At 41.6% G+C, this 27665-nt stretch overlaps 1 protein-coding gene across 2 annotated transcripts in view; it reads right to left on the bottom strand.

Annotated features, from left to right (window-relative positions):
• Positions 1-27665, bottom strand: part of CABLES1 (Cdk5 and Abl enzyme substrate 1) — a 135295-nt gene that overhangs the window by 24188 nt on the left and 83442 nt on the right. For both annotated transcript variants that reach the window (XM_077270351.1, XM_077270350.1), the window contains exons 2-4: positions 12574-12645; positions 9119-9211; positions 6657-6734 (exon numbers count right to left, since the gene is read on the bottom strand). In XM_077270351.1, coding sequence (XP_077126466.1) covers positions 6657-6734; positions 9119-9211; positions 12574-12645 — 243 coding nt within the window. The remainder of the gene's footprint in view (positions 1-6656; positions 6735-9118; positions 9212-12573; positions 12646-27665) is intronic.

The raw sequence follows: 27665 nt of genomic DNA, 5'->3' as shown, positions 1-27665 counted from the left end.
TGCAGTTACACTCTGTAGATCCATTATAGACAGGTGAACATAGAGCCATTCAAAGATTAGAAGGAGAGAGAAAAAAAAGAAAGACTGCAGCATAGACAGACTGGCAAGTGATCCAATTAAGAGCACAGAGAAAAAAAAAAAAAAAAAACTCTCAGCAGACTTCTTATTTCTCTCCTTTCTCAGCCAAGGATTTTAACCCTTTAGTGGGCCGGTCAAACTATCATGATCTCCATGGCCAGAGAACTAGCATAAGCCTCAATAGGAACAAGCTCTTGGAAGATGTAACTGTACTGACCATGAACTAAACCTACCGCATCATCTAGAAGTAGCCAGGTAGCATGTCCTACTTTTTATCCCTATATGCCCAGCGCCGGCCGGAGAACTAAATAATGCTAGCAGAGGGAAATATAAGACCTGACTCACCTCTAGAGAAATGCCCTAAAAGGAGACAGAAGCCCCCCACATATATTGGCGGTGATATGAGATGAAACAACAAACGCAGCAGGAAAATAGTTTTAGCAAATTTGAGGTCCGCTTTCTAGATAGCAGAAGACAGAAAGCATACTTTCATGGTCAGTAGAAAACCCTAACAAAACACATCCAGAAATTACTTTAGGACTCTGGCATTAACTCATAATACCAGAGTGGCAATTCCTGATCAACAAGAGCTTTCCAGACACAGCAACGAAACTGCAGCTGTGAACTGGAACCAAAATACAAAAACAAAACATGGACGAATGTCCAACTTATCTAGTAGATGTCTGGGAGCAGGAACAAGCACAGAGAGGCTTCTGATAACATTGTTGACCGGCAAGCATCTAACAGAGAAGCCAGGTTATATAGCGACACCCAGATCTAATCAGAACAGGTGAACAGGGAAGATGATGTCACAAGTTCAATTCCACCAGTAGCCACCGGGGGAGCCCAGAATCCAAATTCACAACAGTTAGAGAGGTGGCAATCACTGGCGGAACTGAGAGAGGAACTTCCACAACTCCACATCTCATGGTTTGCATATTTGCAACTATGTTCCTTGGTGTGGTCCCTCCAGCCGGCTTCATTAAACGAGACAGATCTGACGCCACTGGAATCATTGATGATGCAAGATACGAGCCCTGCACACTCACTCAGTCTCACAAGTATACTCAATTCTTATGTCAGAGAGAGCGGAGAGTAAGTCATGGTTTGCTTTGGATTGGAAACGGGAGATTGGGCTAGAGTTTTCTTTTGAGCAATGGAAAAAAGCTTTTTCTTTGTGCACACAGGCTCCCTTTGGCTTGTAGGGCACAGGAAACGAACTTTAAACTTTTTACTAGGTGGTACAGATGTCCAGCCCGCCTTCATAAGATAAACCCAATGGTATCTGCCGGAGGTGCGAGGCATCTGAAGGTACCATGCTCCACATATGGGGTGGTCCACCAATTAAAAGACTTTGGAATAAGGTCTTTGAAATTTATTCAAAGGTTTCTGGTGACATCATTCAAAGTAACCCACAGCTGGGCCTGCTCTCAATGATCGCAGGCTCTTTCAGGAGCATCAAGGTAGGACTCCTAAAACATTGCATAACGGCCACTCATACTATCATTCCTAGGAAGTGGCGTTTTAAGACAGCCCCCAATATCGGGGATTGGATAGATGAAATGGAACTCCTATGTAGGATGGAGAGGCTATCCACCGTTACGGCACAGCGGGAGGATGCGTTTTACAAAACATGGCAGGATTGGATTAGGTTTCGCGAATCGCCTGAATTCCTAACACTCTTGGAGACAAATTCGTGACGTAGGGTAGAACAGAGATGCAGTTAACACAAACGGGAGAAATTCAACTCTCCTCCTACTTCACCCCTCAGTTCCCTTCTCTCCCGCCCCCCACTTTCTTCCATCCTCTTAAATCAGACCCCCATTTCCTCCTTTCCCTTTTTCCGTACTTTCTATTACCTACCTTACACGCTTTTCTTCTTTTCATTCTATTTTGTTTATCGTATGTTAATGATGATAAGGAATATGATACTCAAGACAGCATTACGGCAACGCTCTGGACAATCAGTGAATGGTTATTGAGTGAGTCCGACTCATGGAATACGGTTAGGCTTTACTTGATTATCTTGCTGTTTTACTTGACTGTTTTGCTGTGTTTGCTTTTCTTTGCCCTTGCATGGACACTTTTTACTTTTTGTATGTTACATATGAAAATATTCAATAAAAACTGTTTTAAGAAAAAAACTAGGAGATAATCACTGCTCCCTGTAAACTAAGTGATACATCACTGGAATCAGGCTCACTTGCCCTATATATTATGCTACTCTCAGATTAAATAGCAAAAATCTGCTGACATATTCCCTTTGAGGGCCCTTCAGATGATGATCGTTAATAATCATGCCCCATGACCAAATGATAATGCCCCCATTTGTCGTTTGCATCTTCAGTACATCTGTTGTAGTATGAAGGGAGAGCAGGGAAAGAAACATCGCTTGTATCTTGTATGGCAACCTGTACGATTATTGAAGCATAAATGTAAGTAAATGAGTTTGGACCGACTTCCCTTTCTGCATTTGGAGATCTTCATTTTATCTGTGAGGCTGCCACAGCCGGAGTTACAGAAATGTAACATTGGTGGTGAATTGCACTCTAATAATGCAATTCCGTGTAAACACCTTCCCGTTACAAGCGATTCATAGGAAAACTCTATATTTATAACTTATATTTCTCTGATTTCATACATAGGAACACGGCCTTTTTTATGTGAGCCAGTAAGTGTCAGTAAAGTATGAATGAATATACGTTCGATTCACGAGAATTAATCTTGCTGGGAGGGAGTAACTGTGTTTCCAGCTCGGCCTTTGAAGGAAGACAGCAACGTTTGAGTAATTGTGACCCTGAAGAAATTGCATTAGATCCCATTACTTTCCAGTTCAGGAATGTGCGTCTGCTGAATTCTGCATGATTGCATTGTCAGTAATACACAAGAAAAATATTATTTTTCACATTTTCAGACGGCTAGGAAAGTGTAAAGCACACACAGCAGGACGGCGAGGCGCTGGCTGGTAAAGCTACAACATCAGGCAATTATTTATGAATTATTTAGGCCGTAGATTAAATATTTAGCAAACTGAACAAAACAGATAATTTAGCCATCCTTGCAAAAGAGCGAGATTGAGACATCGCTGTCACTGCAAAGGAGCCGAGATGTAAAAACCTTCAGAACAACTTGTTTGGTTTTAAGATTAAAGGAGTATTTAGAATTCGGGCCAACCATGCCATGAAGCGTCACATTCCAATCAGAATGGCATTCACTCCCATGATCAGTTCTTTACATTTCATTAGGCCTCATTCAGATGTTAGGACTTGTATGTGAAAAACTATTTTTCACAGATAGACCTCACAGCCATTATCGTGTATGGGGCAAGGAAACAGATGAAATTCGCTATGTGAGTATCAGTCCGTGAAAAGAACCAGACTGCACTCAGACTCCATTAATGTGTCATCCGTTTTTCACTGAAGTTTGAGAAACCTCCATCAGATTTTTTTTTTTCATGAGGAAAACTGATACAACTCTGATGAAAATCTGATCTAAAACACTGATGAAAATCAGTCAGTATTTTGCATGTGAAAAAAATAATTGATGTCTGAATAAGGCCTGACATTGATTGATATGGATAATCACTTTGTTTCCAAAAGTCAGCCTGTGCCTAATTTGACATGTGTCTACGCATCCATGAAGTTTCGTAGCCATAAAGATAGCTATAGCCCCAACTTTCAGAGACAAATCAGAAAATGTCACTATTCAGGATCCATGAGATGGGACTAGGGCCAATCGCTACACTGAAGGCACCGCTCCCTTCCAGCTTTAACACCAAGTACATGCACTTCTGAAGATGTTGGCGCTAAAGCTCAATATTAGGGCAGGGCCAGGCAGAAGGTCATTTTCTGTGGAAATAAATGAGAGAGCTTGAAAAATTAAAAGTACAACAAGGGATTCATTTATGTTTGGGGTCCAAGCAGCCAGACATAATAATGGGAAAATCCCTTCAAAAGGAAACATGCACGCAACACAGAATTCCTTTAGATCAATGCTCCCCAAACTTCATTCACCCATCACGTTGTGTTTTCAGGATTTCCTCAGTATTGCACAGGGGATTGAATTATTATTAAGGCATCAGGCACTGCCACATGTTCTCACCTGTGATACTATGGAAATCCAGAAAATAAGATTTGTTGTGAGGACGGGGTTTGGGAAAAACAGCTTTAGATTATCGATACATGATCCAAAATGAACCCACAGAGTGGTCCTAAAATGAACCCACAGAGTGGTCCTAAAATGAACCCACAGAGTGGTCCTAAAATGAACCCACAGAGTGGTCCTAAAATGAACCCACAGAGTGGTCCTAAAATGAACCCACAGAGTGGTCCTAAAATGAACCCACAGAGTGGTCCTAAAATGAACCCACAGAGTGGTCCTAAAATGAACCCACAGAATGGTCCTAAAATGAACCCACAGAGTGGTCCTAAAATGAACCCACAGAGTGGTCCTAAAATGAACCCACAGAATGGTCCTAAAATGAACCCACAGAGTGGTCCTAAAATGAACCCACAGAGTGGTCCTAAAAAGCTAACTAGATGTGTAGAAGTAGTAAGCTCAATCCCTCCAGTTCATAAACAAAATGTAACTTCCCTAACTCTAAGGGCTCGTGCTAAAGGCCACATTATCAGTCAGAGTGCAATCCGGCAAGAAAAAACATTGGATAACACCCGGACCACTAGTATGCTATGGGACCGTGCATATGTCCGATTATTTCTTCAGGCAGAGTCTGTCTGAGGAAAATAATCCCTGCATGCCCGAGTTTAATCCAGTGTTCAACCATGCAATTCACTGAGTGTGTGGGAAACATCAGACTGCACTCAGATGACATATAAGTGCAGTCCGATTTCCACCCTCTGATGATAAAAATGGAGAAGATGGGGAAACTTGAAGCTCCATTTTCTCCTCACAGTGTTGTCAGATTCTCTCATCCAAGCGAATTGGATCACACCATGCTGACATGCTAATCAGTTTGATCAGGGTATCATTTGCATTCTCTCAGATGATAGAATCTACGGCGGTGAAATGGTGACTGGGGAAGAGGCGGCCTATGTGGCTGCAGCCTTGCTCTCAGACCCCACACTTCGATCGCTCAGCAGAGTTGTCATCCTTCCTAAATGATTAGAACATCTCCTTCAACAAGTAAGAAATCCACACACTGTACATTCTGAAATCAATGACATTTTCTTGCAGCGGACCTGAGCATCATCGTGTTGCCGTGGTAACCTTACGTTGTGAATGTTTTCCTGCATTCTGACAACCCGTGAGTCACAGCCAGTTTGTTTATCAAGAAAACTTGACAAGCGATTGAGTCAGAATTTTTTTCCCCTCTACAACCCACGTTAAGATATTAACAGCTATAAAATAACAGAAGGTAAAATTGGACCTAAAGAGAATATTTTCATCTGCTTTCAATACCTGCAATAAGGATCTACCTGTAACTTCTGCATAACTTACAGATTGGTGGGGGTCTGACTCCTGAGATCACCACCGATCGCTCAAGAAACTGCTCGGAAGCAGCCAGCTCAGCAGGAAGAAGCACTGACCTTAGACCTTTTTTTTATCGATTGATCGGTGGGGTTTTTTTATGACCCGGACCCCTACCAATCTGCACCCTGATGTATGTCACAGAAATTATCTTGTTCTTTATTAGGTATATACTCTTTAAAAACTGCATAGAAATGTATTGTAAAATAGAATTTGGAAAAGCATAGCTATTGTAGTATGAATATGAATTATTAACAATACAAAGATTCAATGAATGGATCAGCAGCTCCTGTCATCTGCTGATTATTTTCTGCTACTTTTACCGTTCTGGATGTTTTATAGTTATATACACTGGAGACATTTTGAATATATATTAGCTAATGCAGAAAAGATAAGTGGTGTCTCGGAGATTCTGGCTCGTCGCACAGTGATGAATGGACGCTAAAGATGTCCCGCCACTTTAGGACGATCTCAACCAATAAATGTATAAACTTGGTGCAACATTGCCTTTTGGCTTCTCTCTCTTGACACAATTGGACTAAAGACCAACGCAAACAATATCTTAAAGAGTTATTAATCTTAAGAAGCATAAAGATGACGTATCTGATTATGGCTGAAACATGATTTATTTATACTGCATCATTTTAACAGGGGATGCCCAACTTTGGGGACAATTTTATTTAATTGTATTTTTTCTTGCTTATAAGTAAACGCATTTATTTAGGGTTAAAAATTATATTTGCAATTGGGCTCCATTAAAATGTTGCAGTTTCTATTTTATGGGATCATTGTTTCACTACATATTAAACTTTGATGTGGTCTGAGGAGCTCAGTACCAGACATAGAAAAAGAATTAGAACCTCCCAGTCAGACCGCAATAGGGAGATGAATTCTCAGTTAACTCATTCTGCAACCAGAAAATGACGGTGCAACAAAGGCTATAGAAAGCAAACGGTGAAACATCTGTAATAAAACCCAGTTACAACATAATAACTTTTAGCCGGAAGTACATATATTTAAGAAAAAAATGTCCCCAAAGGTGGAAAACCCCTTTAAATAATGCTTAACGAGTCCAGTATAGGTGTACCTACCCAACATGTGTACAGTCTCGATATGGCAACACAGAAAATATGCTGCAAAAGGATCTTCTTCCACTTAACAGAACGATTCTGTGAAATCAAGAGAACATTAATGTAAATCAAAAAGCAGAACAGGTCAATGGCAGCGATAGGGCACCACTACAATGCTTCACTGTGTGCCCGAACAATAGCAGTGTACTCTGGGCACGGAGAAGGGGCAGGTTTGTGGTTCAGGGTGCTGACCAGAGAACAATAACGTTGCGGGAATCCCGTCATCAGCAACTTGTGACCTTGGACATTTTGTTTTTTTCTGCGTCTCTTACACTAAAAATTACAACATTATGGATCTAGAAACTAAAACCAATCCATGTCCAAAGCTGTAAGAATTACATTAAAAAATCAATACAAGAAAATCACAACTCCATGTTTCCTGCTCTATTGCATCGATATATTAGGCTGGCTTCACATTTATCCTCCTTTCTGAGCACTGCTTTGTGGTTTTCATCTAGATTTGTAAAAATGGGATTCACAAGAATCCTAAACAGAGCCATTCACTATAATTAGGCAGAGGGAGTCACGCTGGACGCCAACAAGCCTCCGGTTCAGTGGTATCTGCCACTGGTGTCTGTCCAGACCTTAAAAACGGGCTTTTTTCATATATCACAATTAGCCCATGGCCACCAAATGTATAGAAAAAAAAACAAGCTCTAACCACCCATTTATTACCTGCAGTGGCTCCCAGCAGCGCCTTTTCAGTCGTCCACACCACTCTTTATCCTGCTGCAGCGTTGATGTTCATATTCCTTATGTGACCACTGCAGCCAATCACTGGTCTCGGCAATATACAGCACAAGCACTGCACTGATTGACTGCAGTGGTCACACAAGGTGTACAGACTAGCAAAGAGACAAACTGGAATTACAATTGGCTAAGAACTATGACCTAGACATAATATGCTTCCTATATGTATAGGTGGGCTAAACTGTAGAATCTAGGAGCCAGTTAAGACAGTTTCAGTGGCCACAAAGTAATTACTTGTCAAATACTTATATATAAAGCAACCTAAAAAGTAATGTACCAATAGCAGATTCCTATTCAGACATGGCTACCCGCTCTTGGAAAATTGTCCAGCACTGGTCTACAGCCGCCCAAGGAACTTTTTGGAAAAAGAGGTCGCAATTGGTTTCTATAGGCAACAAGATAGTTTTTTCCATTAAAGAGTTTTGATAAAAGTCTTTTATAACGACTGCTTAAAGTTCTTGTCTGTGGGATTTGTCCAGCACAAGCTTATAACCGTCGTCTTCCAAAGCAGGCTGTGAAGAGAGGACTTGTTGCTTTGACCAAATGCCCTAATGTTTGTCTGCACTGGTTTTTACCCTTGAAGCTCATCAAAGGGAACAGGTGTCTCTGTCAGCAGAAAACCAAATTAAGGACATTTCAACCACCTCACTGGGTACAGACAGAGGGTAGTAAACCGGCATCATTGAGTTGCTGAATATTAAACAGGACCTCTCATTTCTCCTGAATGCAAACGTTTGCATTCACAAAGAAATCACAATTCCGGTAAAATAGGGGTTAAACTGGAGTATTGGGACATTGATGAGACTTGAACCATTACAAGACTAAACTTTAGAAGATACATGATCACTCCGTCATCTGTAGATTTATAGGTACGGAGTTATGGCGTTTACAGCCCATTTGTCACCTTTGGTGTGTTTAACACTGGATCTACATAGCTTCAGTTTTAAGAGCACCAAAGGTGACAAATGGGCTATAAACGCCATAACTCAGTGCCTATAAATCTACAGATGACAGAGTGATCATGTCGCATGTCACATTACATCAAGATGGTAATGTCGCCTCACAACATCACAGCTATGGTGCTGCATTGCGAGCAAGTGCAACACAGGCGCAAACATTTCCGAATGTGTTTGATTTTCTGCCACTTGTTACAAGTCGCATGCCCCCCGCTTGCCTTAGACTTCAATGTCAGTAGGGTGTGGCTGCTACTCGCTTGCAACGTGCCTATGTTTTAGCCTCTTATTCAATTTACTAAATCAGTAGCCAGGCAGAAAGTCGCAGACAAGTTTCACAATTGCTTTTGGTTGGTCTGAGAACTGCTGTCTTGTGTCCTATGTCCTTGTGTAGCCTCAGAGGAAGCATGACTCATGCGAAACGGCTGTGAGCCAAATTTTGCTTCAACATTCCTGTTATTTATGGAACCGCAATAAAATAAACTTTTTAATGCCAAGTAGTTAGTGCCCCATTCTTCTAGCTTTACTAGCCTCAGACTTATGTTGCATCCACATCTAATAACTGTTGTACAAAAAACTACTATGCTTCTTATCATTCTGCTGGGAACCTTGGCTTTCAGCAGCTTGAATAGACTAGAAAACAATGAGGCTCAATAAAGAATAACACAGTCTACCTGGTTCTGGAGATTACATACAGAGGAAATGTGCCTGTGGTGTTACCTGCCACTCCTCGTGTCGTGCTGTCTCATGTTCTTAATAAAATGAACCTTCTTAAAGTTCTTTGGTCTGGGAGAACCGGACAGAGTCCGACATCTGAAAAATAAGTCAATTAAAGCCTGAAGTGAGATCTTACATGCCGTCTCCGAACAAAGACAGGAAGGAAAAAAATCATACAAGTGTCTGCAGTCTAGTCACATTTCACAGACAGCATAAGTGCAAAGCACAAAGCCACTCGGGACAGCAGGGAACAATCAGAATTCTCCAACATTGTAATATTTTCACTAATGGGCAAGGATTTTCCTTGTATTCACCGCGAGGGCTACACAATAGACAATACAAAACACATTTAATAATACATAAAAGTAAAAGGTTTTTTTTTATAAAATAAAAGTAAGATTCTCGTGTTCCATTATTTAAAGTGAATAGTATTTTAAGTAAATAATGTAAATAAAGCATTTTCATATAATGATATGCCAAAATGTGACACCAGTGTAATTATGGCAGGTAATTCTGCTAATGACCGTTAAATCTAGGTCTTGGTTACACTGCAAGTCAATGATTGAGGTCACAAGTTCCTTTTGGGCGGTAAGCATCAATCACTGTGCTTCTAATGGGGTACTTTCATCATAGCTTTTCTAAAGTTTTTTTCATCAAAGCTTTGAAAAAGTCTCAAAAAGTTTGCACAAAAATGTTGTGACTTTTGGTGCTTTCATGCCAGTTTGAAGCAGCTCCGCTAAAATAAGCGGAGCCGTGGAGGAGCCGGGGCATGCCTGCCAGTGCAATTAGTTTACAGTGCATGCATTTTGTATGGCAGCAATGCTACTGCAGTCCCTGAATAACTGGAGTGGCATTTCTGGCAAGGGGCACCCCACACAGAAGAAGCACAGAATTCATGGAGTGACTTGCGCCTGTTAACAGATTCGGTACATTGTACTCCATTGGAGCGGTTCATTAAGAACAGCATGCGCTACGCCCAGCCGTACTGTATCGACCCCAAAGGCTTTAATGTTAGCAAAGCAAACGGCAACTGGTGTTCAGGACACAAAGGACTGTCCATCTATCGGCTGGGGCGAAGGAGAAGGAGCTTAAAGAGTAACCAATGTTTTAATTGTTGTTTCATAAAACAAAGCTAAACATGAAAATAAGCAACTCTGTAAAAAATGTACTTCTTTATCCTCCTGGATTGTTCATTCACTCCCAAACCAAGAATAAAACCTGAGCTCAGTGAAGACAGACTTTAGCCTTTCACCTTACTGACAGAAGATGGCAGTTGGTGCTCATAGCATTCTATGGAGAAGGGGGAGAGTTTGAGCAGCTAGAGGCAGACAGAGGCTGCAAGTTCTCCTGAAACCACAGATACGGTTCTCCATGGAACTTTATGATCCACTGTCATTTATCTCAGTGATGGGAACATCTCTCGTCTGAAGACAAATTTTACCCTTGAATTGAATATGCAAATTGTCTCTTCAGAGAGGAAGGGCGCTAGTGCCACCTATTGGAAGTAACAATCCTAAAAGCCATTATCAACCCTTTAATGAGCCTTAAGTCATATTGCAAGGCTCATTAAAGGGATGATATTGACTTGTAGGATGGCTACTTCTAATAGGTGGCACTAGAGTTCAAGTCCTCTTCCTCTCTGAAGAGACAATTTGCATATTTAATTTCCCAGAGGAGCATGCGAGGTATTTAAGTCTCCTCACACTGGCATGCTACACCTGACTTGTCACTCTCCACAAGGAGAAACCTTACCCCTTAGATCCCTTGAATTGAGAATTCTTGGAATGAATGATCAGTCCTGAAGGAGAAACAATCAGATTTCTCCGAGAAGATATATTACAATGTTTCTTATTTTCACAAGTACTGTTTACTAAAGAGCAGGAACATTTTAAAAGACGATAATTCTTCAAGGCCCCCATACAAAGTAGATAGAAGCCAGCAGAATCCGTCTTTTTCAGTGGAGTCAGTCGACTAATGTGTATGGAAGCCTCTCGACTCACCACCAACAGATGAACTTCAATGGCCGATCCTTTTTTCCCCCTATGGAGATAAGTTGCTGCCAGAGGAGATTGGCAGAGGCTGAATTGGGTGTGCCAGTGTATGGGGGAGTCATAAGAGATGACGGTCATTTGAATGATCATGTGTATGGCAAGTATTCAAGCTTTTTTCCAGCCATCGTACACATTTAAGCGTGTGGTTTTTAAAAGTTCTGAATTATAATGATAATGAAGTACTGTAGAACAGTAAAACAGGTTGCATATCCTAAGAATACCAGGGGACCCAGAAATCTCAGAGAAACTGGAGCTTGGGGAACTTCTCTTTAAAAAAAAAAAAAACAACAAAAACCTTTAGGCCATGTGCACACGTTCAGGATTTTTCACGTTTTTTTCGCGTTTTTTCGCTATAAAAACGTGATAAAAACAGGAAAAAAACGCTAACCTATGCCTCCTATTATTTACAGTGTATTCCGCATTTTTTGTGCAAATGTTGCGATTTTTTCCGCGAAAACATCGCATCGCGGAAAAAAAAGCAACATGTTCATTAAAAATGCGGAATTGCGCGGATTCCGCACACCTAGGAGTCCATTGATCTGCTTACTTCCCGCACGGGGCTGTGCACACCATGCGGGAAGTAAGCAGATTATGTGCGGTTGGTACCCAGGGTGGAGGAGAGGAGACTCTCCTCCACGCACTGGGCACCATATAATTGGTCGAAAAAAAAAGAATTAAAATAAAAAATAGTGATATACTCACCCTCGATGTCCCCCGGAGTGTTCCCGCCTCTCACCGCTGCATGCTGCCGCTTCGGTTCCTATAGATGGTGTGGTTCAGGACCTGCGGTGACGTCACTGTCTTGTGATTGGTCGCGTGACCGCTCATGTGACTGCTCGCGACCAATCACAAGCCGTGACGTCACCGAAGGCCCTGAACCACACCGGCATCAATAGGAACGGAGGCTGCAGAGGGTGAGTATAACCATTTTTTATTTTTTTTATTATTTTTAAACATTCTATCTTTTACTATAGATGCTGCATCTATAGTAAAAAGTTGGTCACACTTGTCAAACAGTATGTTTGACAAGTGTGACCGACCTGTCAGTCAGTTTTCCAAGTGATGCTACAGATCGCTTGGAAAACTTTAGCATTCTGCAAGCTAATTACGCTTGCAGAATGCTAAAAAAAAACGCGAAAAAAACGGAAAAAAACCGCAAAAAAAAAATAATGCAGATTTCTTGCAGAAAATTTCTGGTTTTCTTCAGGAAATTTCTGCAAGAAATCCGGACGTGTGCACATACCCTTACTGTGCAGCTAAACCCCAAAGCCTACTGGTAAAAAGCCTGTGTAATCAAAGAAAGTGGATGTACATCCCAAGAAAAGATAAAGAAGTTTAATCACTTTTTCCACTGAATGACCTCTATAATTGTGAGATGCAAGAAAATAGAAAGAATAGGAAATATACCTCCGTAAAGGAGCATTTTCTTCAATGTCTTCAAGTGTTTCCAGTGAAGACCGCTGAGAGATCAGACGTCGCCTACGGAGAAAACAATGCAATATATTGTTAAAAAGGATAATAAAAATCAATGACAAGCGAAATATCAGTATTAACAAAACAATAAGGAACAATAAGGAAGGTAATGATACCCAGTGTAACAAAGCAGTGCCCATCTTTTTTTTTTTTCAACATTATAGACCACTGGTCATACACGAAAAGGAATCGGTCCATTTGAATGCTGACAGTTCCAATGAATTCTCACGGGTTACATTAAAGGAAACAGTCATCATAAAAATGTTGTACAATATTCTGGTAGGTTGTTACAGAGCAGGAGGAGCTGGGCAGACTGATATATAGTTTACTGGGAAAAGATGTAATATAGATCATATTTTACTTACATAAACCCGTACTCATTCTTGGCTCTGAAGTCCAGTGGGCAGTCCTAATCAATGACTGATCGCCTCCAGTCACAGATTAGCACCGCCTACTGGGCCTCTGAGCCAAAAATGATCAAGAATTAAAATTATATATACGGTAGTTTAATAGGAAAAGATTCAGTATAAATTGTATTATATTCAATCTGCTTAGGTCCTCCTGCTCTATAACATGATACTGGCGGATCAGACTGCTTGTTCATTGTGAAAGGTTCCCTAAGGCTACTTTCACACTAGAGTCGTACGACGCACGTCGCAATGCGTCGTTTTGGATAAAAAAACGCATCCTGCAAAATTGCTTGCAGGATGCGTTTTTTTCTCCATAGACTAACATTAGCGACGCATTGCGACGCATTGCCACACGTCGCAACCATCGTGCGACGGTTGAGTCGTGTTGCGTCAGACCGTCGGCACAAAAAAACGTTGCATGTAACGTTTTTTGGTGCGTCGTGTCCAGCATTTCTGACCGCGCATGCATGGCCGGAACTCCGCCCCCTCCTCCCCGGAGCTCACAATGGGGCAGCGGATGCGTTGAAAAACTGCATCCCCTGCCCCCGTTGTGCGGCGCTTTCACAGTATGCGTCGGTACGTCGCCACGTCGCATTGCGACGTGCGTCGTACGACGCTAGTGTGAAAGTAGCCTAAACTAAATCCTTAAACGGGTTTTCCCACTAACAAAGTATTTTTAATCAATAGCTCTTTGAATAATAATAAGTTCCACGATTGAATGTGCTTACTTTTTTTTATCCCTGTGCCGAGATAATCTTATAAATGTGCCCCTGCTGTGTAATGGCTGTGTCTGACCGTGCAAGAACATGGTCTGAACGTAGCATAGCTCCTGGCCAGGGAAGGAGACACAAAAAAATAAATAAAAGAGTATACAGACAGGACAGCAAGGGATCGCAGTTGATTCTTTCTGTGAGGTAAAACATTTCACTACCTGTTTTAAACAATGTTTTACCTCAAAGAAAGAATCAGCTGTGATCCTGTGCTGATCCTGTGCTGTCCTGTCTGTATACTCTTTTGCTTCCTCCCCTGCCCAGGAGATGTGGTATGATCAGACCATGACCCTGTACGGTCAGACACGGCCATTACACAGTACACAGCAGGGGCACATTTACACTGTGTGCAGAATTATTAGGCAAGTTGTATTTTAGAGGATTATCTTTATTATTGATCAACAACTATGTTCTCAATCAACCCAAGAGACTCATAAATATCAAACTTTAATATTTTTGGGAGTTGGAGTGTTTTTTTTTTAGATTTGGCTATCTTAGGAGGATATCTGTTTGTGCAGGTAACTATTACTGTGCAGAATTATTAGGCAACTTAATAAAAACCAAATATATTCCCATCTCACTTGTTTATTTTCACCAGGTAAACCAATATCACTGCACAAAATTTAGAAATAAACACTTCTGACATGCAAAAACAAAACCCCAAAAAATTAGTGACCAATATAGCCACCTTTCTTTATTATGACACTAACAGCCTTCCATCTATAGATTCTGTCAGTTGCTTGATCTGTTTACGATCAACATTGCGTGCAGCAGCCACCACAGCCTCCCAGACACTGTTCCGAGAGGTGAACTGTTTTCCCTCCCTGTAGAGCTCACATTTTATGAGGGACCACAGGTTCTCTATGGGGTTCAGATCAGGTGAACAAGGGGGCCATGTCATTATTTTTTCTCCTTTGAGACCTTTACTGGCCAGCCATGCTGTGGAGTAGTTGGAGGCATGTGATGAAGCATTGTCCTGCATGAAAATCATGTTTTTCTTGAAAGATACCGACATCTTCCTGTACCACTGCTTGAAGAAGTTGTCTTCCAGAAACTGGCAGTAGGTCTGGGAGTTGATCTTCACTCCATCCTCAACCCGAAAAGGTCCCACAAGTTCATCTTTGATGATACCAGCCCATACCAGTACGCCACCTCCACCTTGTTGGCGTCTGAGTCGGAGTGGAGCTCTCTGCCCTTTACTGATCCAGCCTCTGGCCCATCCATCTGGCCAATCAAGAGTCACTCTCATTTCATCAGTCCATAAAACCTTTGAAAAGTCAGTCTTAAGATATTTTTTGGCCCAGTCTTGACGTTTTATCTTATGTTTCTTGTTCAAAGGTGGTCGTTTTTCAGCCTTCCTTACCTTGGCCATGTCCCTGAGTATCGCACACCTTGTGCTTTTTGTTTCTCCAGTAACGTTGCAGCTCTGAAATATGGCAAAACTGGTGGCAAATGGCATCTTGGCAGCTTCATGCTTGATTTTCCTCAATTCATGGGCAGTTATTTTGCGCCTTTTTTGCCCAACACGCTTCTTGTGACCCTGTTGGCTATTTGCCATGAAACGTTTGATTGTTCGGTGATCACGCTTCAAAAGTTTGGTAATTTCAAGACTGCTGCATCCCTCTGCAAGACATCTCACAATTTGGGACTTTTCACAGCCCGTCAAATCTCTCTTCTGACCCATGTTGCCAAAGGAAAGGAAGTTGCCTGATAATTAAGCACATCTTATATAGGGTTTTGATGTCATTAGACAACACCCCTCCTCATTACAGAGATGCAAAAAACAGAGAACAAACAACCGAACTGATGCCCATATAATCAATAAATAGAGTTTATTAAGGAAAGGTAATACTACATAAATTGGTAGGGGGGGGGGGGAAAGAAACCAAAAAATGGGGCACACAAAGGAGACACAGCAGCATACAAAACACAGTCCAAAAATATTACGGTACTAACATGATATAAATAAATAAATAAATAAATATATATATATATCATTGAATATCGGACTGATAAATGTTAATATTACTCTGTTTAAACCAGCATAGAGTGCCAAGAAAATATATATGTGGCCAAAGTGCAAAAATGAGTGCAAATATAAAGTGCACAAGTGCAAAAAATCGGCCGCTGGAATAACTAATTAAAGCAGGTAACTGCTGTAAGGTATGGTGGGCACTGACACAGGTATGGTTAATAGTACTATCAATAAATAGTTAAATATTGTAGGTATAATAAATGTGCCAGTCCCCAACGCACGTTTCGGCGTGAGCCTGACAAAGGCTCACGCCGAAACGTGCGTTGGGGACTGGCACATCCAGGAGACAGCAGCAATTCAGGTAGATCCTGCTCTGGGCACTTTCCTTTTATTATACCTACAATATTTAACTATTTATTGATAGTACTATTAACCATACCTGTGTCAGTGCCCACCATACCTTACAGCAGTTACCTGCTTTAATTAGTTATTCCAGAGGCCGATTTTTTGCACTTGTGCACTTTATATTTGCACTCATTTTTGCACTTTGGCCACATATATATTTTCTTGGCACTCTATGCTGGTTTAAACAGAGTAATATTAACATTTATCAGTCCGATATTCAATGATATATATATATTTATTTATTTATTTATATCATGTTAGTACTGTAATATTTTTGGACTGTGTTTTGTATGCTGCTGTGTCTCCTTTGTGTGCCCCATTTTTTGGTTTCTTTCCCCCCCCCCTACCAATTTATGTAGTATTACCTTTCCTTAATAAACTCTATTTATTGATTATATGGGCATCAGTTCGGTTGTTTGTTCTCTGTTTTTTGCATTTAATTTTCCGAGTTGTCCGTTATTACGTCCAGCTTTTGGGGTACATGTGTTATGCACAAATATATACTGAACATTTGAGTACACGTGCAGTTCTGTGTATCCCGTGCCTTGAGTTGTTTGTTTATTAAATTCTCATTACAGAGATGCACGTCACCTGATTTACTTAATTGGTAGTTGGCTCTCAGGCCTGAACAGCTTGGAGTAGGACAACATGTATAAAAAGTATCATGTGATCAAAATACAACTTGCCTAATAATTCTGCACACAGTGTATAAGATTATCTCAGCACAGGAACATTTTTTTTTTTAAACACATCCAAATGTGGAAATTATTATTCAAAGATCTATTGATTAAAATATTGATGAAAATTAACTTTGTTCTTAGGAAAACCCCTTTAAAGAGCCTTATACCAACATCCCAAATACCCCAAGATCATCTTACAAAGAACTGTTGGTAGTATATTGTAAACTTGCAGAATATGCTGTAGCAGTAGTGGAGATGATTAGGGGATATCATAGAGAAGAGGTTCCTGTGTTATCGTGCACTAACTGCTTGAACTACCCAGATGACATTTTTTTTTTATAAATGACAGTCGCTTTTTATTTAAGGCTAAGTTCACACTGCGTTAGCAGCAGTCCGTTCAGCACATACGCGAACGGGCTGCTGTTAACGCAAGTGCCGACGTTTACATCCCGCTAGTGCAAATAGAGCATCTGCTAGCTCTATCTGCGCTAGCGGTGACTGACCCGGAAACGCTGCAGCCCGCGTCTCAGGGTCCGTCACTCAATGACGGCACATCCCTAGCGCACGCCCATTGTGGGTGTGCGCTAGCGATGTGTCCGACATTGCAGTCAATGGCGGCCGTAACGGACTACGTTACACCGCATTTATGCCGCGGTGTAACGTAGTCCATTAGACGGACTGTCAGGACGCAATGTGAACCCAGCTTAATTGACGGGAGGATCCAATATGCAATCTTGACATGAGATTAGATACTAGATTATTAAACTTTTTGTACATCTTTCCACAAAGCATACAATCCATTTACTATATAAAATTCATTTTTAATACAATTCTCCAATCATTTTATTATAATTATTTGTTACTCCGCACCTCCATTTATATCGTGTGGTGTGGCTACAAAGAACAGTGCGATGATCTATCATAACCAGTCATCTGCTTTATTTCGGCAGCACGGTGATGAATTCGTAAGACCTTTATTATGTGGGAGTACAATACTTATTACTTTTTCCTCTGTTAAATGAGAAGGTGAAGACAAATTTGTTTTGAGTTGCACTTGAGAAGTGAAGCAGGAGACAGATCTGATCCAGACAAAACTTGACAAATGGCCAGTCCTTCCAATACACGTCTTTATTTTGCTCCCACTCGTACAGTCCTGTCAACACATGCTTTCAGATCCACTATGTACACTGGTGACAAATAAGTGACTGTCAATGACTGGATGTAACACTACGGCTGCCAGCTTTTGTTTTTTTAATTCAGGCGATGCCTGTAACCTTTTCACGGTAAAGCTCCAGCTCATCCTACATAAAACACAATAGGAGAGCCAAAAGTCTGATGTAATATTAGCAATAGATGTGGAAACACGGTTACATAAGGTGACTTCCATTTAAAGGGACTCTAAACTTAAAGCCTCTATTATATCCATTTCAATACAGTTAATTATTTTCAGTAATCAGCCATTTGAGGCTGAGCTAAAGCAGATTGTCACGGTATTAAATAGGAATTCTGACAGTAAGTCCAGGACTATGTCGGCCTCAGCAATCACTGCTTTATGTCACACTTTATACATACGATTGATATGAATCGCGCTTTTAGAAATGTATCTTCGGTTTGAAGTTCCTTAAAAAAATTGTGATCTTGCAAAAATGTATCCAAATCTTTATTATTTATTGTGTCTCTTTATATCAGTATGTCTTTAGTGTGGGAGGAGACCCAGGCAGACATGTTGGGATGATGACCTTGGTGAGATTTTAACCCAGGACCCCAAAGCAACAGTGCTACCCTCCGTGCTGCTCTACAAACTGTGCACGCAAATAAATACAATTATTAATGTTTTCTGTTGTTCTTCTACCAACTCCTGTAGGAGAGTGAAGTCATTGCACACAAATAAATTGTTGTAGAGTGGGGTCTCCATCTTTGGAACCCCCCTCATTAAGCTACATAGGGTGGTAGTAAACCGCAGCTCTTTCTCTGGAGCACTTGAATGCTCCACGCATGACATGTACAGATGCTGTACACCCGGGTAATAATAGTAGAGCACGGTGCTAGTTTGTATCAAGAAAAAAAAAAGGATTGTCTCCTTTATCAAATAATACCCATAAGATAATGCAGGAACATTTTGTTAAAACATTATGAACAGTTAACAAAGTTTGATATGTCAGAATTCAGGATTTATTTGCGATAAAAATGCTTCTTGCATTCTTCGCACAACATTCATTGTGACATGGCCTCAAAACAACAAATAAAAGAAACTGCAACACTGTGAACCAAACTTTTTGGCACAAAGACAACTAACTACATGGTGCAAATTCATTAAGGAGTAAGATGTGCCCATTTCATTCAGAGAGGCATGGCACTTAATGAACTAAGCGCATCTTCCAAGTGCCGTGCACCTTCAGGAGAAATGTTAATCCAGTCATGGACTACAGTACATTTCTTGAGTACCGTAAGTTACTGCCGAAAGTTTTCATAAATTTAAAGGGTTTTCCCACAAAGAAAGTGCATTTTAATCAATAGATCTTGCAATAATTAATAATAATAATAAATCTTTCTGTGCTGAGATAATCTTATAAATGTGCCCCTGCTGTGGGATCACTGCTGATTCTTTCTGTGAGGTAAAAACATTTTTCTGCCTGTTTTTAAACAATGTTTTATCTAAAAAAAAATAGTCTGCAATCCCATAACGTAAGGTCTGTATACTCTGGGGATTCTATATATTTGAACCCCCAAAAAGTGACACCATTTTCAAAACTGCATCCCTCAAGGTATTCAAAATTGCTTAGGAGTAGTTCATTAACCCTTCAGTTGCTTTTTAGGAATTAATGCAAATTGACATGACAGGAATGAAAAAAAATATTTTTACTACCTAAATTTTGATAACTTCTGAATAGGCCGCTATAGCCGGCAGACTAAGGCTGTTATTTGGCAATGAATTGCCATGTCAAGCATCAGGACCACACAATCAAGATCTTTGGGTGCCAATGGGGTTGAAGAGGGAACCAACACACTCAGTTAACCATCTAGATGCTGTAGTCACTATTGACAGCAGCATTCAAGGGGTTAAATGACCATATTCGGTGCCAACACTGATCGTGGCTGATGCAGCAAGTTGTCAGCTATAGTGCACAGCCGACAGCTGCTGGATTGTCACCCGTTGGAAGATGGATAGTCTCTTATATCGTAGGTCAGTTAAAAGACATATTGGTAGTCACTAAGGGGTTAAAGTCATCCAATTGAGGAAAATATTATTGTTCAAAGATCTATAGATTAAAATTTACTTTGTAGGAAAACTCAACAGGCAAGCGCAGCTGCTCAGGTCCCTACTATATTGTCATAGATGGCCAGGACTGATGTGAAATTACCAAAAGTCACTATATTTTGTGCAACTTACATGTTGCACTAAAATGTTGAGACTTATTAAGGTATTAAAACCTTAATCAAATCGGCCACTTTGTCCCCAAAAATGCACCAAAGAGCCAACTCTAGGAACTGCATGCATTTAGGAAACTACTCGTCTCCTGCCCTGGTTCTTTTATGTTCACTTCTATCAGAATGATGAAAATGGCCAAGAACGCTACGAACATTGCAAATTCTGTGGATATGCTGTAAATGCACAAGATAAGAATATCACTTTAAAAATAGAAATGGTAGAATACTTAGTATAGAAATTGTTCTTTTTTCAAAGTGCATCACAATTACATCACTGCAGTGTGGAAGTAAAGTAAAAGGGGTGTATGGTAGCTTTTCTTTTTCAGTTATTTGCCTATTTACTAACGGTTATAGAAACCCTTTACATGTTAAAGAAAAAAAAATCAACACGTCCAACATGCTGACTTTGCATTATATGGGTCCATCACTAGAATTCTGGAAACAAATCAGCAATGCTTTTCAAAAACAGAATTTTCTATTCTCCACCAAATGCAGCCAAGATAGCAAATGGTCTCCTTATCATTGAGAACTTATCACTCTACATTTCCCTGGAGATAGTACACAGGAAAACAAGACACAAATTGCATATTTCCCAGATATAATTACACTGGATATATTTGTGTGTACACACTATATTTAGCTCTTGTCCTGATAAGAGTAAATCACCGAGTTCAACAACTTCACAAAGTTTGTAACACCGTTGTTTTGTGTCATAGCGGAAGAAAACAAACCCAATCTTGGCTCAATGCCCTGGCTGTTCAGGTAATACATTGAAAGACAAGGTCAAATGGGTAAAGCAGAGTTCAAGAGTCCAAAACGGAAAATTCTTGAGTGCTCTATGGTCTTGGCTACAGTCACGGTGGACATACCAAATATTGAACTACTTAAAATACAAATCAGGCATCACTTGACAGCCACCTTTAAAATATTATCTTAGTAGAACAATGCATAATGAAATTTACCTTATTATATGACAGTCAAGCATTTAGCAATACAGGGTCTCCAAGTTTTGCAGAGGCTAAGATGTTGGTGGAGCACAGTCCTGACAAGATATCACGTCGGCTATTGAAGTGGAAAGACAATTTTCCACATTTCATGTATATTTGTGGTCAAATACTAGAGAAATATAAGTTAATAATATAAAATAAATAATCATTTCCTCATGTAACATGCATTACACTTCTACCAGGGTATGTTCACAACGTCATTTTTTTCTGCTCCACAACATGCCTGAAAAAAATCACTAGATAAAAAAGGAGTGAAAATATGCATTTTTCTAAATTCATTTTTCTATATGCATGCTGCCTACAGTGAAACACGATGGTAGCAGCGTCCTTTTGTGGGTCTACATGAGAGCTGCTGGTGCCAAGGAGCTACATTTCATTGATGGCATCATGAATTCACATACCGGTATGTATTGCACTATAATCAAAGAAAAGAGGCTACCCTCATTCTGTGCCCTTGGTAGACGTGCGCTTTGTTTACATAATAATGTTCCAAAACATAGATCTGTTGCATTTCTGAAGAACAGGGTCAATGTGATTCAGTGGCCAAGTAGGTCTCCTGATCTGAATCCAAACAGAACATCTATGGGGAATTCTGAAGAGACAAGTTGTTCATCACTCTTCATCCAGCATTCAAGCTCAAAAAAGAGGTCGCTCTTGAAGAATGGGAAAAGACAGATGTTGAAATTTGTCGCCAGCTTCTTCATTTTATGCCTAGAAGACTTGGTGCTTTCCTTAAAAATCATAGAGGTCATACAAAATACTAGAGGTTGTAGTTCTTGGTGTGCAGCGTATTCATTTTTTTAAACAACTGAGTAAAACTGAAGATTTTGTAATGGAATTTATACCATTAACCTTATTTTCATGTTATGAGTAAAAAAAAATGTACTATGAAACTTAGTTTTGTTAAAATTTTGCAAGTTGTTCTGGTGTCCAGTGAGATATTGATTCAAATCTTGCTTCTCAAAGGGAGGGGAATAGATTTTTTTTCATTCTTTATTGCACGTTTCCATTTTTTGAAGGATGCAGTAAGGCTCTTTAGTGTTGGTTGGGTGAACCGGGGTGTCTATCTTATGGGGGGCACTTATATAGTGTGCTTATATAGTGCCTGATCTAATAGTGTGGGCGTCATTAACACACTGCATCACACGTATCTGTGTGACTGGCGTCCAACGCAAGACTCATTTGTGTGCATTTTTCATTAGGCAACCACCCCCTCCATGAAGGGTTAGGTGTGAGTGCCTTTATCATGGGGTGATCTGACTTGGTGTTGGCAAGGCTGTTTCTTTTCCTGATGTGCTGTTTTTAACTCATTTATGCTGAGCACAGTACTTGTAAGAACAACTTGCTTTTCATACATTCTGTCTTTTGGACTTCTTTTTATTGCTTCTGGTTTCCAAAGACGCCAAGCAGATAACAGAAGTGACCTTGCCACATTTCAGGCATTTTCCACTCTGAAAACACTCCAATCTTTACAATATAAGTCAATGGCATCTTTTTGAGCATTCTGTCAGCGTCCGGAAAATGAGAATAAAAAACACAGCTGGAAAACTGCTAAAAAATAAAAAAAATGGCAGTCCCAAACATCCAAAATAGCTTAGGAAACAACAACAAAAAATCATCAGGTTTGTCAACCTGTCGGCACATACCCTTTAAAGAGCAATGCATTTCACCTTTCTAGGCTAGGTCTGGACCTCAGCTAGAGATATAAGATGTTATGTGGGAACAGAACAATTTCACATCTTAAAGCACCACTCTGACTTTCCTTTTATTTCACCATTGGAGTGGTATCACTAATGCATGCTCCCTGCCGATAACAGAAATACTTACTAATCATCGCCTTCTTCTATTTTCGATGCCACTCCGGCCATCTTTTGCAGGTTGTTACCGCTTCAGTGTTTACTGTGTAGACCAGAAGTCACTTCTCAATATAAGTCTATGAGAGTCAGAAGCTGGTCAGGACATGGATCTCGGACATACGGTGGCTGGTAATTTATATTACAAAGGTAGTAAATACGCATTAGTGATACCACTCTAACGGCAAACAAAAAAAATACCAGAACCCTGTTTTGATGAATCCGTCTCTACGTCTTGTGTGTCATAGTATGTCAGTTGCCAAGTCAGAAGAGTCCTAGAGTAAAACATCTCCAGGAAACATACAATCTCCAGAATTCGCACCTGGTTGAATTCAAGTGGCCTATATGGTAGATGCTGTAGAAATGGAAACACCAATGCTAAGGCTACTTTCACACTAGCGTCGTGCACTGCACGTCGCTATGCGACATGGCGGCGCACCGACGCTAGCAGTGAATGCGCCACACAACGGGGGCAGCGGATGCTGTTTTTCAACGCATCCGCTGCCCCATTGTGAGGTGCGGGGAGGCGGGGGCGGAGTTCCGGCCGCACATGCGTGGTCGGAAAAGGCGAGAACGACGCACCAAAAAAATGTTACAAGCAACGTTTTTTGGTGGCGACGGTCCGACGCAACACGACACAACCGTCGCATGACGGTTGCGACGTGTGGCAATGCGTCGCTAATAAAAGTCTATGGAGAAAAAACGCTTGCAGGATGCGTTTTTTCTGCAAAACGACGCATAGCGACGTGCAGTGCACGACGCTAGTGTGAAAGTAGCCTAAAGGTACCTTCACATGAAGCGACGCTGCAGCGATCGGGATCGTTGTCTGTATCGCTGCAGCGTCGCTAAAGGTACCTTCACACGAAGCGACGCTGCAGCGATAGCGACAACGATGCCGATCGCTGCAGCGTCGCTGTTTGATCGCTGGGGAGCTGTCACACAGACCGCTCTCCAGCGACCAACGATGCCGAGGTCCCCGGGTAACCAGGGTAAACATCGGGTTGCTAAGCGCAGGGCCGCGCTTAGTAACCCGATGTTTACCCTGGTTACCAGCGTAAAAGTAAAAAAAACAAACAGTACATACTCACCTGCGCGTCCCCCAGCGTCTGCTTCCTGACACTGACTGAGCTCCGGCCCTAACAGCACAGCGGTGACGTCACCGCTGTGCTTTCACTTTCACTTTAGGGCCGGGCTCAGTCAGTGTCAGGAAGCAGACGCTGAGGGACGCGCAGGTGAGTATGTACTGTTTGTTTTTTTTTACTTTTACGCTGGTAACCAGGGTAAACATCGGGTTACTAAGCGCGGCCCTGCGCTTAGCAACCCGATGTTTACCCTGGTTACCAGTGTAAAATATCGCTGGTATCGTTGCTTTTGCTTTCAAACACAACGATACACGGCGATCGGACGACCAAATAAAGTTCTGGACTTTATTCAGCGACCAGCGACATCACAGCAGGATCCTGATCGCTGCTGCGTGTCAAACGAAACGATATCGCTAGCGAGGACGCTGCAACGTCACGGATCGCTAGCGATATCGTTACAAAGTCGTTTCGTGTGAAGGTACCTTAAGACTCAACACATCTATGACAGGGTCTCAACTGCTTTCATGTGACTTACTAAATTACTAAAGAAATTTGATATCTACCATTTCCTTGTAAAAACGCTGATATTTCCTTAAACACATCTCAAGTGTTTTGTCTTTTTGCTATACTAACCTGTAAATCCAGTTTGAAACCACTAGAACCATGAATGTCAAATGTAAAGGTCTTTGGAGGCTAGCAGAAAATGCACAAGGTAAAAGAAATAAAAAAAACAACACAAAATGTCCCCATTTTATGTAGCACTACTCCAACCTCAATGCTTGTGTGGTCCAGTGCTGGTCTTTGGCTGTAGTGCACAGTGCCAATCACTGGCCTCTGGTCACACCTTGTCCTTACCGGCACCAGTGATTGTCTGCTGGTATGGCAAACATCGCTGCTGAACGTGTGACGCGGAGGCCAATGGAGCATCGGTGGGGCAGCACTTTGAATTTTATGTATTTTAAAAAAAAAATTCTTGCTTGTTGAAATTCAGACAAAATCTTTTTAGTATGAATGAGCAGCAATAGTTGTGGCTTTATGCATAGCAGCAGGCCCTTGTTTCCATAGCCTGATACTAGAGATACGCCAGGCACATTGATCTCCGTGCGGCTGGTATTAGGCCACACTGTGACCCATAACCGGCCGTCACCTCATCGTCACACAGACCGGGAGAAATGTATCGCCCTTATGTTGCACTTCTATGTGTGGCAGCAGCAGTACGTGCCTCTAAGCTTTGGCATATGTAAGACATTTGGAGACAATGTTCCCCATTTAATTATTGTAAACAAGAAACATGTACTTTAAGAAGGAAAAAAAAGCATTTCCCGATAGCCCTAAAGTAATAAAAGTGAAAAACAGTGTTAAGTGGGCACTTCTAACTCTCACGTCACTTAGCAACTGTCTAATCGGAGGAAGTCTGCTGCAATCCAGACTGTCTCAATGTGAGCTGGAGCTGCTTTTATCTGCGCTCAACACCTGCCAAGAGGTGGAGTGGAGGAGAGCGCTCAGGACTGCATGGGAATTAGACGCATGCATGGACAATAGGCCGAGCAGAGAAGTGGAGGCTGAGCCCAAAAACAACAACCTGTTTCCCTGTATCACAGAATTAACTGTCAGCACTGTGCTGCTCTTATGTAACCAAGCCTTGCACGTCCAGAAGCATCTGACAGATTAAGTGTTGGCTGTTAACACATCCACAGCTTTTTATGACTAGCCAAGCACTTCTGTTTTGAGGGAGATGTTACACAACTAACCTGTAATGATGCCGATTCCGATAACACCCCATGCTCACTCATCAGTTATAATGGCTACGATGGAATCATCCAATACTATGGTAAACAGGATTTCTGCAATCATGACAGATTACAACTATTAAGGGAGCAGCCACATTGCTTTAAAGCTCCACAATGAATATTCTGTTAAGGGGTTATGTCTGAATAGATTAAAACAGTATTCAGATGTGCCCCTGCTTGTACCCATCCATTAAAAAATTATACACTGCTCAAAAAATAAAGGGAACACTAAAATACCACATCCTAGATATCTCTGAATGAAATATTCCAGTTGCAAATTTGTATTCATTGCATAGTAGAATGTGTTCAGAACAATAAAACATAGCAATTATCAATGTAAATCAAAATGAATATGCCATGCAGGCCTGGATTTGGAATGATACTCAAAATCAAGGTTGAAAATCAAATTACAGGCTGATCCAACTTCAGTGGAAATGCCTCATGACAAGGAAAAGATGCTCAGTATTGTGTGTGGCCTCCACGTGCCTGTATGACCTCCCTACTGTACAACGCCTGGGCATGCTCCTGATGAGGCGGCGGATGGTCTCCTGAGGGATCTTCTCCCAGACCAGGACCAAAGCATCCGCCAACTCCTGGACAGTCTGTGGTGCAACATGACGATGGTGGATGGTGAGAGACATGATGTCAAAGATGTGCTCAATAAGATTCAGGTCTGGGGAATGGGCGGGCCAGTACAGAGCTTCAATGCCTTCATCTTGCAGGAACTGCTGACACAGTCCAGCCACATGAGGTCTGGCATTGTCCTGCATTAGGAGGATCCCAGGGCCAACCGCACCAGCATATGGTCTCACAAGGGGGTCTGAGGATCTCATCTCGGTACCTAATGACAGTCAGGCTACCTCTGGCGAGCACATGCAGGGCTGTGCGGCCCTCCAAAGAAATGCCACCCCACACCATTACTGACCCACTGCCAAACCGGTCATGCTGAAGGATATTGCAGGCAGTAGATCGCTCTCCACGGCGTCTCCAGACTCTGTCACATCTGTCACATGTGCTTAGTGTGAACCTGCTTTCATCTGTGAAGAGCACAGGGCGCCAGTGGCGAATTTGCCAATCCTGCTGTTTTGTGGCAAATGCCAAGTATTCTGCACGGTATTGGGCTGTGAGCACAACCCCCATCTGTGGACGTCGGGCACTCAGACCATCCTCATGGAGACGGTTTCTAAACGTTTGTGCAGACACATGCACATTTGTGGCCTGCTGGAGGTAATTTTGCAGGGCTCTGGCAGTGCTCCTCCTGTATGTACTTGCACAAAGACGGAGGTAGCGGTCCTGCTGCTTGGTTGTTGCCCTCCTACGGCCCCCTCTAGGTCTCCTTGTGTACTGGCCTGTCTCCTGGTAGCGCCTCCAGCCTCTGGACACTACGCTGACAAACACAGCAAACCTTCTTGCCACAGCTCGCATTGATGTGCCATCCTGGATGAGCTGCACTACCAGAGCCACTTGTGTGGGTTGTAGAGTCTGTCTCATGCTACCACGAGTGTGAAAGCACAACCAACATTCAAAAGTGACCAAAACATCAGCAAGAAAGCATTGGTACTGAGATGTGGTCTGTGGTCCCCACCTGAAGAACCACTCCTTTATTGAGTGTGTCTTGATAATTG

This window comes from Ranitomeya variabilis, chromosome 6 (assembly GCF_051348905.1).
Source record: "Ranitomeya variabilis isolate aRanVar5 chromosome 6, aRanVar5.hap1, whole genome shotgun sequence".
Lineage (NCBI taxonomy): Eukaryota > Metazoa > Chordata > Amphibia > Anura > Dendrobatidae > Ranitomeya > Ranitomeya variabilis.
This window is presented reverse-complemented; position numbering and strand designations above follow the sequence as displayed.